At 33.5% G+C, this 14,703-nt stretch overlaps 1 protein-coding gene and 1 pseudogene across 1 annotated transcript; one reads left to right on the forward strand and one right to left on the reverse strand.

Annotated features, from left to right (window-relative positions):
- Positions 1-1,407: 1,407 nt before the first annotated feature.
- On the reverse strand, positions 1,408-3,453 carry LOC129304133 (2-methylpropanoate--CoA ligase CCL4-like; annotated as a pseudogene).
- Positions 3,454-11,786: 8,333 nt separating this feature from the next.
- On the forward strand, positions 11,787-13,854 carry LOC129303398 (40S ribosomal protein S5-like). The gene is made up of 4 exons (XM_054942687.1): positions 11,787-11,973; positions 12,818-13,089; positions 13,208-13,411; positions 13,598-13,854. Exons 1-4 carry the CDS (start codon positions 11,878-11,880, stop codon positions 13,650-13,652), a joined length of 627 nt encoding a protein of 208 aa, XP_054798662.1. The 5' UTR covers positions 11,787-11,877; the 3' UTR covers positions 13,653-13,854.
- The last annotated feature ends 849 nt before the right edge of the window (positions 13,855-14,703 follow it).

Consider the following 14,703-nt stretch of genomic DNA (forward strand, 5'->3'; position numbering starts at 1 on the left):
TAATTTCAAGGAGCATTTATTGAGATGCCGGGGCAAATTTTTGGCACTGCAGTCAGTATTTTATTATATGAATTATTTTCTTAATATATGTGCACAAACTTAAAAAAAAACATATATTTTTCGGCAACTAAAAAGCCTATATTTTTAAAATGGCGGTATTGTAATTACAGTAGCTTAGTTGACTCAAAAAGCCAATCATAGGTACCCTCACATGGGATGTAGCCATGTTGTTCAATATCCCCAGTAATTAAGTATGATTCTCCAAGTTGATCATATATTGCTCTAGTATTTGCTATACAATTACATAAATTAATTGGGAATCATAACGTATACATATAACACACAACACACACACACACACACACACACTCTAATCCATCCTAATTTTTTTTATTTAAGTCAAAATTCATCAGAAAATAAACAAAGTTTCAAATTTTGGCCGATGTTAAATTCATGCTGTGAGAAGCAAAAGGCCTAATTAATCACCTAAGTCAGTAAAACATAAACCAACATTAACTAAATAAGTACAACATGGGAAAATATAATATATAGTTTAAATGTAAACTTTGTTTCTTTTTGATGAAGTTTGCTGACTTTAATTAAAAAAAAGTATATTAAATATATAAAACTAAATATATAAGTTTCTTCCATATTATTTGTCATGATATGTATGTCATTTACATATTATTTATTTTACAACAAATTTTTATTATTAATATTATTATGATGTTTTAAAATACTTATATTTAGACTTTAGTGGAAAAAATAACAAAAATATCTCAAAGTGCCTTATAAAAATAACAAAAAATATTTCCTCCCACTTCTTATAAACTAAGATCAATATATACATTTAATCCTTATTTTATATAAAAATTTATTTTAAATCCTTAGTTTTATAACTTATCTTTTTAATCTTATAATATTATTAGTTTTATTCCAACAGATTTTTATATTAAATTTTTAAATATTGATAAATATTATCAATATTAATATATTAAATTTAAATTTTTTAAAATAATCATGATTGATATAAGAAATAATTATTACAACTAATAGTGTTAGAGTTAAAGGATTAAAAACATATTTTATAAATTAAGGAATCAAATTAAAACTTTATATAAATTAAATGACTAAGAGCCTACTTTAACCTAAAATTAAATATATCAAGGTGTACATTTAATTTTTTCATAAGACAAAGGAATAAAAACAACAAAACAAAAGGGTAAAACCATCGAATAAGCGATCAAATCCAAGGAATGGAATGACTAAAAGCCGAGGGAGAAGAAATGAAGAGTGCCGAAAACACAACGCAAAAGAGGGACGCTGTTGAATAATTTAATAATGTCACATATTTTAATCATTGAATAATTTTATAATTAATAATTTCATACACTTTATTGTTGCATTTAGCCTGCGAGATTACAAGATCTATAAATCTGAACAACACGAATAAAACTTTACTGACTGTAATATAAGAATATAAGATCGCCATACCAGTTTCTCGGTATATTTAAAACAATCGATCAATCTTATTCAATCCAAGATGTTAACTGATTTTTTATCCATATCTTCACAAGCAATTCATTCAATACACGTCGTTTATATATATCTTTTACGTTCCTTCATTCCCGTTTTAATCTCACCGTCTTCTTCGTCACAGTCTGCTGCGTTTCAACGATCCCATGTCTTTGGCTTCCTTTCTCAGCACATACTTCTGAATCTTACCGGTCGACGTCTTGGAAGCTCCTCCTCGAGCACAACCGTCTTAGGAACCATGAAGTGCGGCATCTTTGCTCTGCAATACTCCATTATCTCCTTCTCCGTCAGCTTCTTCTCCAGTCCCTCCCTCAAGCTCACGAACGCACACGGCGTCTCTCCCCAGAACTGATTCAACCTCCACGCCGCTCAGATTCTCACCCCCACTGATGATGAGGTCTTTGGATCAATCTTTAATCTCTAAGTACGCATCTGGATGCATCACTCCCACGTCCCCTGTGTAGAACCACCCATTCTTGAAGCACTTGAAGTTCGCTTCTGGGTCTCTCAACTAGCCCAACATGACGCATCCGCCTCGAAGAACCACTTCCCCGAGTGTTGACCCGTCTCGTTTAGCACTTTTACTAGAATCCGGATCCACCACGTCCATCTCATCCAGGCCGATTGTTCTCACCCCTTGCCTCGCCATCAGCCGTGCCCTCTCCGTCGCCGGCAACAAGTTCCACCCAGGCTTCCACGCACACGTAACCACCACACCTCCTGTTTCTGTCAACCCTACCCGTGACTAACCACAAATCCTAACGCTTCCGTTCGTTTCAGCACCGCCGCTGGAGGCGGTGCTCCGGCTGTGAGGACATGAACGGGACTACTTAGAGGCCTTCTTGTTGAGGAGCTTGTTAACATGTTGAGCACCACCGGAGCACCACACATGTGTGTGACACCATGGCGTTCGATCAGAGTGAACACGGTGGCGGCGTCGAATTTGCCGATGCAGATATTGGTTCTTCCGACGGCTGCCATCCCCCACGGTAAGCTCCATCCGTTAACATGGAACATATTCAGCGTCCATAAGTAGACCCCAGTCAATCAAAGAATCCACGGCGATAACAAATGTGCCTCGGTGGCAATGAACCACCCCCTTGGGAGACGACGTCGTACCGGACGTATAATTCAAAATCATCGGATCCCGCTCGCTTTTGGGTAGGATCCACTGGAAATTCGGATCACCCTTCGCAACCAACCCCTCGTACGCATCGAAGAATCCCTCTGATGAAGTGGGTTCCACAGAGTCGTCGGTTATGAGTATAAGAATAGGCCGTTGAGTCCCTGGTGGCAGCAAGGAGATGGCATCCAGGACCAAAGCGCTAGAGATGCAGTCGACCAACACGAGCTTAGATTCACTATGGCGGAGGATGACGGAGATGGTGCGAGCATCAAGGCGGGTGTTGATGTTGTTGAGGACGGCGCCGGCAAAGGGAACTGCGAAGTGTAGCTCGTACATGGCGGGGATGTTGGGGGCGACAACGGACACGACATCGCCGCCACGGATTCCGATGGAGGAAAGAGAGGAAGCTAGTTGGAGACAGCGACGGTGGGTTTGGGACCAAGTGAAGGTGGTGCGGTTATAGATGATAGAAGTGCAACCACCGTAGACGGTGGCAGCTCTATCGAGGAAGCCTAACGGAGTGAGGGGAGGAGAGTTTGCAGCGGTTGGCTTGAGATCTTCCATGTCGACGATGAAGACGCAGGACTGGCTCCGACCACACAAGACACCACCGGCAGTAGAAAAGATCAGAAGAAGGAGAGAGACAGGAAGATGGGACGGGGACGCGTAGTTGATGAGTGATAATGTGATTAATTAAAACAGAAAATCATAATACAGATCCATGTAAAGCTGACTCATTCCAGAATCAACGATGATAAAAATTGAACATGGCAGAGAATCTTGAAACCGAATAAGGAAGAGTCAGTTCAAAGGTAAGAAATTAAAGAGGGCGAGAACTGAAGAAGTTAAAGCGGAGAAACTATTAATACTTTATATAAATGGACACATACAAACATATTTATATATGCACGTCCATTGTCTTCGAAGAAGACTCTACCTCATTGAAAAGCAAAAGCAGCAAGTCCATTGTCTTAACGATTAAAGTTGGTGAAAATGATAGAGGCTTTAACTAAGTGATTTGGAATCAAACCTAACTCTTCTGCATATTTTAAATTCATTGATCAGAGATCTACCATTTATGTCAAGCCTCAAAAATCAAAGGGTGACCGTCATGGAATGTGAACCATATCACGCATCCCTCAAATTTTAGATTGAAAAATATTTTCATTTTAAAATATAGTTGAATCTGTATTGAAAATTATAACATGAAAAAAATCATTATGATAAAAGTTTTAATATTTTTGTAGAAATTTCGACAGAACCTTCCTTATAAATAAGATTTCCAAAAATTCTACAACACAATATTTTACATAAAAATATGATATCATTCAGGAGTTTAGCTCCTTCCAGCCAGCAAAAAAAAAAAAAATCAAAATGTAAACCTAGCTATAAGCTACATGGAGCACCTAAAATTACTTTTAAAATAAAATATGAATTCAAGTATTTACAATAATAATAATAATAATAATAATAATAATAATAATAATAATAATAATAATAATGCTAGGCAAAATTCCACCCAAACTAGTTATATGCCCTTCAGAGGTTAGCAGTGAGATCAACGATAATTAATGAATTTGAGATCAAAATAAATTTTCAGTAAATAACGTCCCAACAATAAAAAATAGCACATAAGTAAAATGAAAAGTTTGAGATAGTTATGTAAGTTAAATAGACAAAATTTTTTTGTAAAAAGTTTAATAAACTTTATAATAAAATGGCTCTATAAATTTCAAATAAAATCTTGAATCATTGAACTATCATAGCAAATGATAATGTCACTTGATTCCAAGAAAACACATAAATGAAATAAAATATTTATACACAAATTACTAAATAAAAACCAATAAAATATGAAATCATCAAATGATTGGATTCATAATTATAGGGACTTATCAGAACAATTAACAAACGTGGACATACAGTTCACGAGAATAAATAACCCAAATGTGGCTTATGCCACGAAAAAAAACAGTGGACACACAGTCCATGAGGGTCATGCTAACCAAATGCGGCTTGAAACCACGAAACAAACGTGAGTACGATACTCACGAATAACCATTCCTCCGTTTCACGTGCGTTGGCCATCGCACGGGGCTAGCACCTCCTATAAACACCCTGCTAGCTGGGTGTACCATGGCGTGCCAAGGGCTAACGGAACTGTCGTTAGCAATCAGTGTTTTGTATATAGTCCTTTTTTAAAACTATTTTCAAACATACAAGAAAATCATCACTTTCAAGATACAATTTTCATTCTCAAAATTAAATTTGCATGAATACTTTTTAATATTAAAACTTTCCAGAATAAAATTTCATATCCAATGTTCATGCTTGTATTTGTTGAATAATCAAAAATTGTCAATGCTAATAAAAAGAAATTTTATTAATCTTGAAAGGATATCCCCTAAGGGGTAAAACATTCACATGTTATGATGAATCATTTTTCACCACCATCTTAAAACTTAAAAATGAAGGAATTTAATTAACAAGGTATCCACTAATCAACATAATTATTATTAAAAAAATCAAAGTAACAAAATAAATTTTAATAAAAAAAATTAATTAATAAATTAATTGAAACGCTATCCACTTACCTAAAATTTCTCTAGAAGTCAAATTTCTCCTCTCAATTTTAATCAAACTTCTTCTCTTCCAAACACCTTATAAATCATATTAAAATTTTATTTAACTCTTAGCTAGTACAATAATTCCATTTCAACAGTCTCACCGATAATCAACTATAATACATTTAAAACTTTAAAACTAAAGCTTTGTTTAAAAGATATTTTTCATTAACATTTTGTCAAGATACTAAATACATCCTTTCCAATCCCGTCTTAAAAATAAAAAAAAACTCTAGCATTTAAATATTTTTCAACAAATTATCGATCTCCAAGCATTCCAGTAAGCACATATTATTAATTTCATAGTCAAATGTCTTTTGTAACTTTCAAGTCAAATTTATAGATTAATAATATCTAAACTAACTCTACTTTCCACAAGAATCAATGAAATTTTAAAATCAAATTCAATTCTTCTAACAAGTATTTTAACAAATATCTCATAAGCACTAATCTCCAAGTGTCCCATTAAAGTTCTTCTCTTTCACTTTCATTCTAACAATTACTTCAACACCAACTATTCCAAACACATTACTCTTATCGTAATCATTTACACAAACATCTTGAAAGCACCCACAAATAATTCCCATAATGACATTGTATCAATCTATACAATAGTGCTTCATTTACCCTTGAAACCAGCAACCCAACACCATCAAGAAAATGCATTATAACAGCACCATACACCACAACTCATTCATTTAAAATTTTTCTCATGTCTAAATAAATAAATATAAGGTATTTCTTTCAAGCAAATTTCCATCTTCAAGCCTAGAATAAATAAAATTCACAATTCACACTTCCAATCAGCACCTAACAATAGGAAAATAATTGATTTTATTTTATCAATCTCATCAACATTCTCTAAATTCTCGGCCAAATAGCAGAAAGAAATAAGCAAAAGTTCAGATCTCATACCCTTTCAAGGATAAGCACGCCAAAAGCTAGAGGAAGAAGAGATACAATATGAAACTTATCTAAACCATAAGTCTCCATCACCACCTTGCACCCACAGCCAACAAAATCATAGTATAAGAAGGAAGCAAGACAGAGCCGACTTTGAAAAATGACGGGAACCAAAACACTATACAGCTCAACACTCCCAACGGCTGACCGAAAAATTAAGGGGTTCGTCGAAGATTTCAACTCAGCAACCAACAACAATGAAAGAAAAGAAGAACAAGAAATCTACACACCTCCCAAACTCCCACGACAGCAACCAAGGAAGAGAAAAGAAATCATTCAGCGTCCGCCACTCCTAACGGCGACAGCTTCGGCGAGCAGAGGAAAAGGTTGACGGCGAGGGAAGAAACTGATTGTGAAGGGAGGAGTTCAACGGTTAGAAAAGGAACCGACAGTGAGGAGAGAAGGAGAGCAGATGTCGGTCGATGGAGAAAGAAAGAGAAGAGAATGCTCTGCTTTCGCACCGGGGAAAGAAGAAAAATCTAAATATAAAAATAAATGAAACAATTATAAGAAAGGACACAAAAAAAAATTACACAAAAAGGTACAAAAAATTATAAGAAAAAACACAATAAATTCCTCTAATTTAAAATAAAATAAAACTAAATTTTTACTCAATAAAATTTAAACTATAATCCTTCATGAATATTATTAGTATAAGATTTAATAAACTATCACTGTCTACTTGCTCTGAATTTTTAATAATTAAATGAAATATTCATTAAGAGAGAAATTTATTTAATTTAAAATTTAGAGTTGTTACAATTTAATCTTAATATTTTGAAAAAAATAATTTTTAGTGTCAAGAAGCTAACTTTCTGTACTTCCAAAAAAAAGGAAGTACCAAAAATGTTTTCTCCCCATATATCATGCCTTGTGAACGGAGAGGGAAGCCTTCGCTGCGTTTCCTCTAGTCGAGGTTCAATGTTTTTATTTTTTTGAAGTAGACAGAGCCGACTTTGAACAATAAAAAATTTAAAAATAGGTTATTAAAATAAAAAATTATGTAAATTATAAAAAAATTTAATAAATATGTTCATCTTTGAACAATCCAAATTTAATATTACAAAAATTTATAAAATTTAATATTAAATTTGAATTGTCTAAAATATATTTGAATAGTCAATTTATAAAAATTATAAATTTTTAATATTAAATTTTGGACTATATATATTAAATCTGGGCTATCTAAACTTGTGAACAGATTTATTAAAATTTTTGATAATTTATATAATTTTTTATTTTAAAAAATAAAAGTAAACACAAAAATAAAAATATTAAATCTGGATGGTTGAGATTTATCTTCCTGGAAAGGAGACACAGCGGAGATTTTCATGGGAGAAGGGACCAAGTCCCTTGTGAACACCGGCCAAGACGAGGGATTTGACATAAGTAAGGACTTGAATATTTTAATTTGACTCTTGCGGATACGTAAAATAATGTTGAGAATAACTAGTGTTGAGACTTGAGAAAGCTAAGCTATCTTCTATCTTAAATTTAATTTTGATGGTTCTTTACAATAAATTTTAACAATATTGGATCCCTCTCCCTAATTTCCCTATTTTTAATTAAAATTGAAAATCATTATGCAGATTAATCTAACATTGACATATTCAATAGTCAACAATAATGATAGATATTGAACATGGCAGAGAATTTTGAATTAGGAAGAGTCAGTTCAAAGGTAAGAAAAAGGGTGGGAAGTGAAGAAATTATTAATATTTTATATAAATGGATGCATGGAAGTCCATTATGCTGTCTTCGATTCTTGTCATTGAAAGTAAAAACTGCAAGTCTATTGTCCTATCAATTGTAAATGGCAGAGGTTTTCATTACTTAATTAAGGTGCGGTTTGGTTATTAGAAAGAAAAGAAATAGAATGAATTAAAAAAATCAATACACAAATAAACTAAATCATCCTTTTTTCTTACGATAAGTATGATAAAATTTATTAATATATACTATAAATATAAGAATTATCACACTCTTTAAAAATTTTATAAATCATGATTCGCAACTCCATAAACAAATCCCTCTTCTTTGTAAATGTGGTTTACTATCTTTTTTTATCATTTCATTTTTATCTTTATTTTTTCAATCCATTTTATTTTAATAACCAAATGGAATTGAAAACCTAACTTTTGCATATTTTTAAATCAATTGAGAGAGGTCTACTATTTGTTCTAGTATATTTCAACGGCGAAATAATCTCTATTATTGACAAAGCTTATTTTTTTACTTACCAAAAAAATTTGCAATGTCCTTGATGAGTATTATTTTCAGTTATATTTAGAAGGTAGATAAGTTTTTTTTAATCTTATTTATAAGTTACATATTTAATCTATCATAATTTTTCTATTTTAGCCTTGTTACATATTGGTGAGAGAAGTGTCTTATTAATTAAAGAATATCTAACAAATTTTTAAATAGAGTTAATGAATTTTAAAATTTTTCTTAGTATTGGTAAAAACATTGAAAATAACTTATAAATAGAATAAGAAAAACACCAAAAAGGGAAAAATGTTAATAATATTGGTACTGTTTTGTCTTACTGGATTCAAATATAAGTTAAAATTATAATTTTCTCTACATATCCTACCATCATGTGGACACCCAAGACGAGGGATTTGATACAAATAAGGACTTGAATAGTTTAATTTGACTACATAAAATAATGTTGAGAATAGCTACTGCTGAGAAAGCTGAGCTATCTTCCTTTCATTTGCGTGCTCGTGTGGCGGAGTTTCTTCTATACGTGTTCGGTTTTTTCAATTTTTTGGTGCTTATTCTTCTGCTCGTGTGGCGGTGCTGTTTTTGATCCATGATGAATCTATCTATTTATGTATGTTCATGACCGTCGTAGGCTTCATGCTTCCAAACTTCAATCTATGATTAATTTCCACAGGAAGTTACGCAGCTCTGTTACAGTGGTGACTCAACATCTTGGTTCACATTATGTTCTTTATTTTCGCTCCTCTTTGGACGCTACTTTCATTTTACATCAAGGAACTTGGCTCTTGCAAGTCTACACTCTCTCTGTGGTCTGTGCTGCCTGAATTTGAGGGTCATCATTGCTCTAAAGAAACGCTTAAATATCTTCAGGATAAGATTTTAGGCAATGCTAAGTCGGTGGTCATCAACTTCAATGGACTCAACTATTTCAAGTATTTCTCACGTGATGTAAAGGGTATTCTTTTGATACCCCATACTGTCACGTCTAAGTGAAAATTTTCAGCTGACATTTCGGAAGTGTTTTCTCCGCATCGAGCTGTCAAGATGATTAAATTTACCAAGCTTAATCATGGCTTTGAAATTCTTTGGAAACTGTGGTTACAGGGATATTCTCTAGTAACGTTTGTTAGGGTTTTTGTTTTTGCTGAGGCCCTGTAACAGACAAAAACATTGGTCACTTTTAGGTTCGATGTCTCCTAGAGCAGCAACTCTAACATTTGTCCTGCCTTCTTAGGACTCAACATTTGTAGACTTTGGGCTCATTTTTTATTCAGATACTTCTCGTGTTCCAATTTGCAAAAGGAAACACGCTCTGTTTTTGGAATCTGGAACGGAGTGCCTTTCTCTTCCTGGGTTTAACGAGGTTTCTGCCAAAAAAACCTCGTTTGTTAGCATGATAATACTGGGGACCTTCATGTTTTGCAGCCACATGGGGGTTTAACGGGGTTTCTTGGCGTCTTTTTCTTTTTTAGTTTGCTTGGCCTGGGTCTGTGTGTTTTGTCTCAGACTCAGGTTGTGTTCCTTTTGTTCATGGATATATGTTCGTTACAAAACTAAAGCTTATTTCTATTAACCTTTGGAGATTCAAATCCTACGAGATATTTTATGATGAATTGATTCTTGAAAATCAATTCAATCATCTGCTCGCTGAACTTTTATCCAACGATTTTGGCCTGGTTTTGGATTGGCTTACTTCCTTAAGACGAGCTTCCCAAACAAAGTATCTGCAATTTGAAGTATATCCTCATGTCTCTTGGTCCAGTTTTTGGCTTACGTCATCTTTTTTTTTTTTTGTTGAGTACATAATTGGTTTTTTTCTTTTTGGGTTTCTCTTGGGGCCTTAAGGTATTCTGTTTTAAAAGCTCTTTTGTTGTACTCGTTTTATTTTCTTTAACGAAAGTTGACTTTGTTTTTAAAAAACAGAGAAAGCTAAGCTATCTTCTATCTTAAATCTCACGTCATTTAACTTTCTATGAGTCAATATCAGTGAGCGTTGAATAATTTCGTTTGCAATTAGTAAAAAGGTTTGAATGTTCAGTCTGGACATTTTGGTACTAATTGTAAAAAACTTAGTCTCTAAACTCAATCAACTAAATGAATGTCGGTGTTTCTCGACTTCAAATGAAGAAAAACTTTATCCCTAATAACTCGCAACAAATGAGACTAACCCTGGTTATAGCAAGAATTTGTGTACCTCACACCGTTTGAAGTCCTGGACTAGCTCTAAAATAGAGACTTGGTGTTTGGGCATATTTGATATAGAGAGCTTGTGAACTCATACTTAAAAAAAGATTGTTAGATTGTTTAAGTGTGAGTGGACTTATAACCATGTGGGAAGTCCCACATCGAACAAAGTTAAGCTTAATAATAAATATAAGGGAAAACATAACTTTAAATATTGGTATTTTGCTCGTGTTTTGCTATTGATCTCTACATTTTTTTGATATTTTAGGTCATATACTTTTATTTTTTTATTATTTTAGGTCCCTTCATGGATAAACTATAAAGACCTTGGAGGAATCTAAAGAAATAAAAAAAACAAAAGTATAGCTAGAGAACTAAAACACTAAAAAAAAAAAAGTGAAGGGAGCAAAAGCAAAACACGAGCAAAAGATAGGAATCCAAAGTTATGTTTTCTCTAAACATAAAATATAGATAAAGTACCCATAAATTTGAATCTTAAAGTTTTGAGTTAAGATATTGTATCCTTTTGCAGTTTATACTTAAAATAATTGTACTTTTATATTTTTTTAATTATCTTACCAAAATTTAAATATAGTTAAATTATTGATGTTATCAAGAAAAAATTTTAAATTTAACTTTATCAGTAAATGCATAATCTTTAAAAAATATTTTTATATATAACATTTTATTCTAATTCATATAAAATTATGAAAGGATAAAATTGTACTAACGTCTGTTGAATGAAGTTGTTGTGAAGGTTAGTCCAATTACTAAGCAGGTGTGACATAGAGATAACAGTTTGGACCTTTTAAAACATCACTTTAGCATTCGATTTTTGGAGGTGTATACTTGAGAGAGGACATTTCCTCAAATGGTACTCAAAGTTTTCAAAAAATTAGTCTCCATATGAATAACTTTGAAAAATAAATTAACAAAAAGGTTAGTCCTGCGAGGAAGGAGATGGAGGGTACATGCTGGAGATTGAACTCGTCAGCCGCTAGAGCTTCCCACCCCCCCCCCCCAAACGAGGTGCCGAGGAGGAAGATGGTTCATGAGCACAACACTTTCAAGTTAAAATTGGAAAGCTAAAAATATTTTGACAAAAAACAAAAAGGCATTAGGGTTTCCTTGTAGCTTTGCTCAACAGCAAAACCGTTCCTTCTTCCCATCTCGCCCGGTGCGCTTCTGTCTTCCAACTTCCAGGGTAACGTCAAGATGGCCGATGTGGTTGCTCCACTGCCTAGTCACGATCTCTCCGAGCCTGGTATCGATGTCAAGCTCTTCAATCGATGGCCCTACGACGATGTTCAGGTTTCGGTTTTGTGCCTTTTAAATCTCCCATTTTCTGTTTCTTTTCCCATTTTTTTTTAGTCTTGAATTGTTGTCAGTGTTTAATGCGTAGTAGTTTCTACTTATTCTTGAATGCCTTGGAAGGAACTGAGCTTTTCCTTGTTACCTTGATGATAATATGTCATGAAAGACTTCAGATTTAGTTAGAAACTACATCTCACCGCTTCTTTTATATTTATGTATACAAAATTTTACTGCAAATATCACATTTTTGAAGTTGTTAATGCCTTCTGTGCTATTTCGAGCTTGAGATGTCCTAACTGTCGTTAGCACATCTTTCGCTTTTCAGGCAACTATTTTAAGCTTATATGAAGCAATATTGCGGCTAATGGTTATGAATATTTATCTATTGGTGAATTTTCTGCTTGTCAGTTGTGAGTTGTCTCAAAACCAATTTGCGTAAACCCAAGCAAATTATTTCGTGAATCGAATATAGAAATTTCAGGTCATGATTAACGAAAACTGAAATTCTTTAGAGCAACTGCCATATGCGATGTGATCTCTGATCGATGTTCTTAGCTTGAATTGGATGAGATTAAAATTTAAACAGGAGGACAACTTGTAGGGTAGCGCGTGGAAGGGGGGATGTTCTGTTAGTTACCAGCTTCCACTTCCTGGGAATTTTACGCCTTTGGTCTTGTTGGTTGCTTTTGTTGCTACAAGATCTATCATTTTTTTTGGCTCTTTCTGCAACTCTGTTTTGGAGCTCATTTTTGAAATGAAACCTTCATTCTATAGATGTAGTGAAGGGCTCCGTGATTTCTTGAAAATTAAATTAAAATTTATTTATATGTTGTGATTTTAGGTGAACGACATATCCTTGGCTGATTACATTGGTGTGGCTCCTGCCAAGCATGCAACCTATGTGCCTCACACTGCTGGGAGGTATTCAGTGAAGCGTTTTAGGAAAGCGCAGTGTCCAATAGTTGAGAGGCTTACCAACTCTCTTATGATGCACGGACGAAATAATGGGAAAAAGCTTATGGCTGTGAGGATTGTTAAGCATGCAATGGAAATTATCCACTTGCTCACTGATCAAAATCCCATCCAAGTCATTGTTGATGCTGTGATCAACAGGTGTGCAAACAAAAAATAATCTCCTTTTCTTTTTACATCTTTGCAACAATATAATTTCTTGTTGCTTTATATTTTTGTTTGTACTATTCCTCACAAATACTTTTGTATACGACTCTAGTGGACCAAGAGAAGATGCTACGCGTATTGGATCTGCCGGTGTTGTCAGACGTCAAGCTGTGGATATTTCTCCTCTGCGACGTGTGAATCAGGCAATTTATCTGCTTACCACTGGAGCTCGTGAGGCTGCTTTCAGGAACATTAAAACAATTGCTGAATGCTTGGCTGATGAACTTATCAATGCTGCAAAGGGATCATCAAACAGGTATTCATGACATTGATTTTCAGCTGTAGTTAGAATTCTCTAATTTTGTATCTGTTGCTCGAAAATATCATGCTTGTGTAGTGTGGCTTCCCCCGTTTCCTCCTAATTCATTTATTCAGGTATCATTTTTCTGCCTGTATATTATGAATTTCTCTTTCTATGTTGCTGATTATGACATGAATTCAGCTATGCCATCAAGAAAAAGGATGAGATCGAGAGAGTTGCTAAGGCCAACCGTTGAGGAACGGAGAGTGGAATGGTGTTTAGAGTTTTTGTTCAGTGGCTTTTTCCCTTGCCTGTTGCTTATGAGTCTTCTGTTACTATTGAACCTGAAGTGAAGATATGGCTGCTTATTAGTTGTTGTTAAAGATGTACTCTATCATTGGAAATCAGATTTTATTGTCAGAAAGCGCAATTTTCAATTTTCAAGTTATATTGTCATATGACTGGCTCCTCCATAAAGTTTGGTTGCTTTACATTATTGAATTAGAGTTTCACTAGTCTCGAAGATTTGATTTTGAATGTTGGACGCTTAAATCATTAGTTATAAATGAGAGGTTAAAGTATACTTTTAATCTTTTAATTTTACATTTGATTTTATTTTAGTCTCTTGATTTTATAAAATGTATTTTTGGTTCTTTAACTCTAATACCGTTAGTTTTAAATAATTACTTTTTGTGTCTATTGTTGTTATTTTTAAACAAAATTAAACTTAACGAATCAATGTTTGAAAATGTTTTGTCGATATTTAAAAATTCAATGTAAAATTTTTTGTGTGATAAAACTGACGGTGTTAGGGTTCAATGATTAAAAATATATTTTTTAAAATTAAGAGATTAAAATAAAACTTTGAGTAAAGTTAAAGGATTAAAAGTATATTTTAGTCTAAATGAGAATGTCATTGTCTTAACAATAATAAGGTAAAATATCGTTGGGAGTTGGGACAAATCTTTTGGGCCTATTTGGTTCTTGGAAAGAACTGGAATGAAATAAGCTGATATAGAATAAAATGGAGTAAAATAAAGTCATGGATCCATAAACAGGTGATAATGATAGAAAGTGAGAATGGAAATTGATAACCTTATTCATTTGGCTGTTAGATATGGGGATCAAATATATATAAACATGAGCAAAATGTACCATCTCAGCTTCATGCAAACAGTTGATTTAGGAGGTGTTGAGGTTCAGGCACTAATGGACATCAATCTTTTTGAGAATGTTGATCTGATTTAGACATCCCCATAACAGCCTAGCAATTTGGTATCCAATAACTTCGCTCGTTTTTAGATTTT

This window comes from Prosopis cineraria, unplaced genomic scaffold (assembly GCF_029017545.1).
Source record: "Prosopis cineraria cultivar Desert tree isolate PC_DT_omini unplaced genomic scaffold, ASM2901754v1 PC2, whole genome shotgun sequence".
Lineage (NCBI taxonomy): Eukaryota > Viridiplantae > Streptophyta > Magnoliopsida > Fabales > Fabaceae > Prosopis > Prosopis cineraria.

Coding starts and splice junctions, on each gene's coding strand:
- LOC129303398 (XM_054942687.1), top strand. CDS start 11,878: ATGGCCGATGTGGTTGCTCCACTGCCTAGTCACGATCTCTCCGAGCCT. Junction 13,090..13,207: donor GTTGATGCTGTGATCAACAG/GTGTGCAAACAA, acceptor ATACGACTCTAG/TGGACCAAGAGAAGATGCTA. Junction 13,412..13,597: donor GCAAAGGGATCATCAAACAG/GTATTCATGACA, acceptor ACATGAATTCAG/CTATGCCATCAAGAAAAAGG.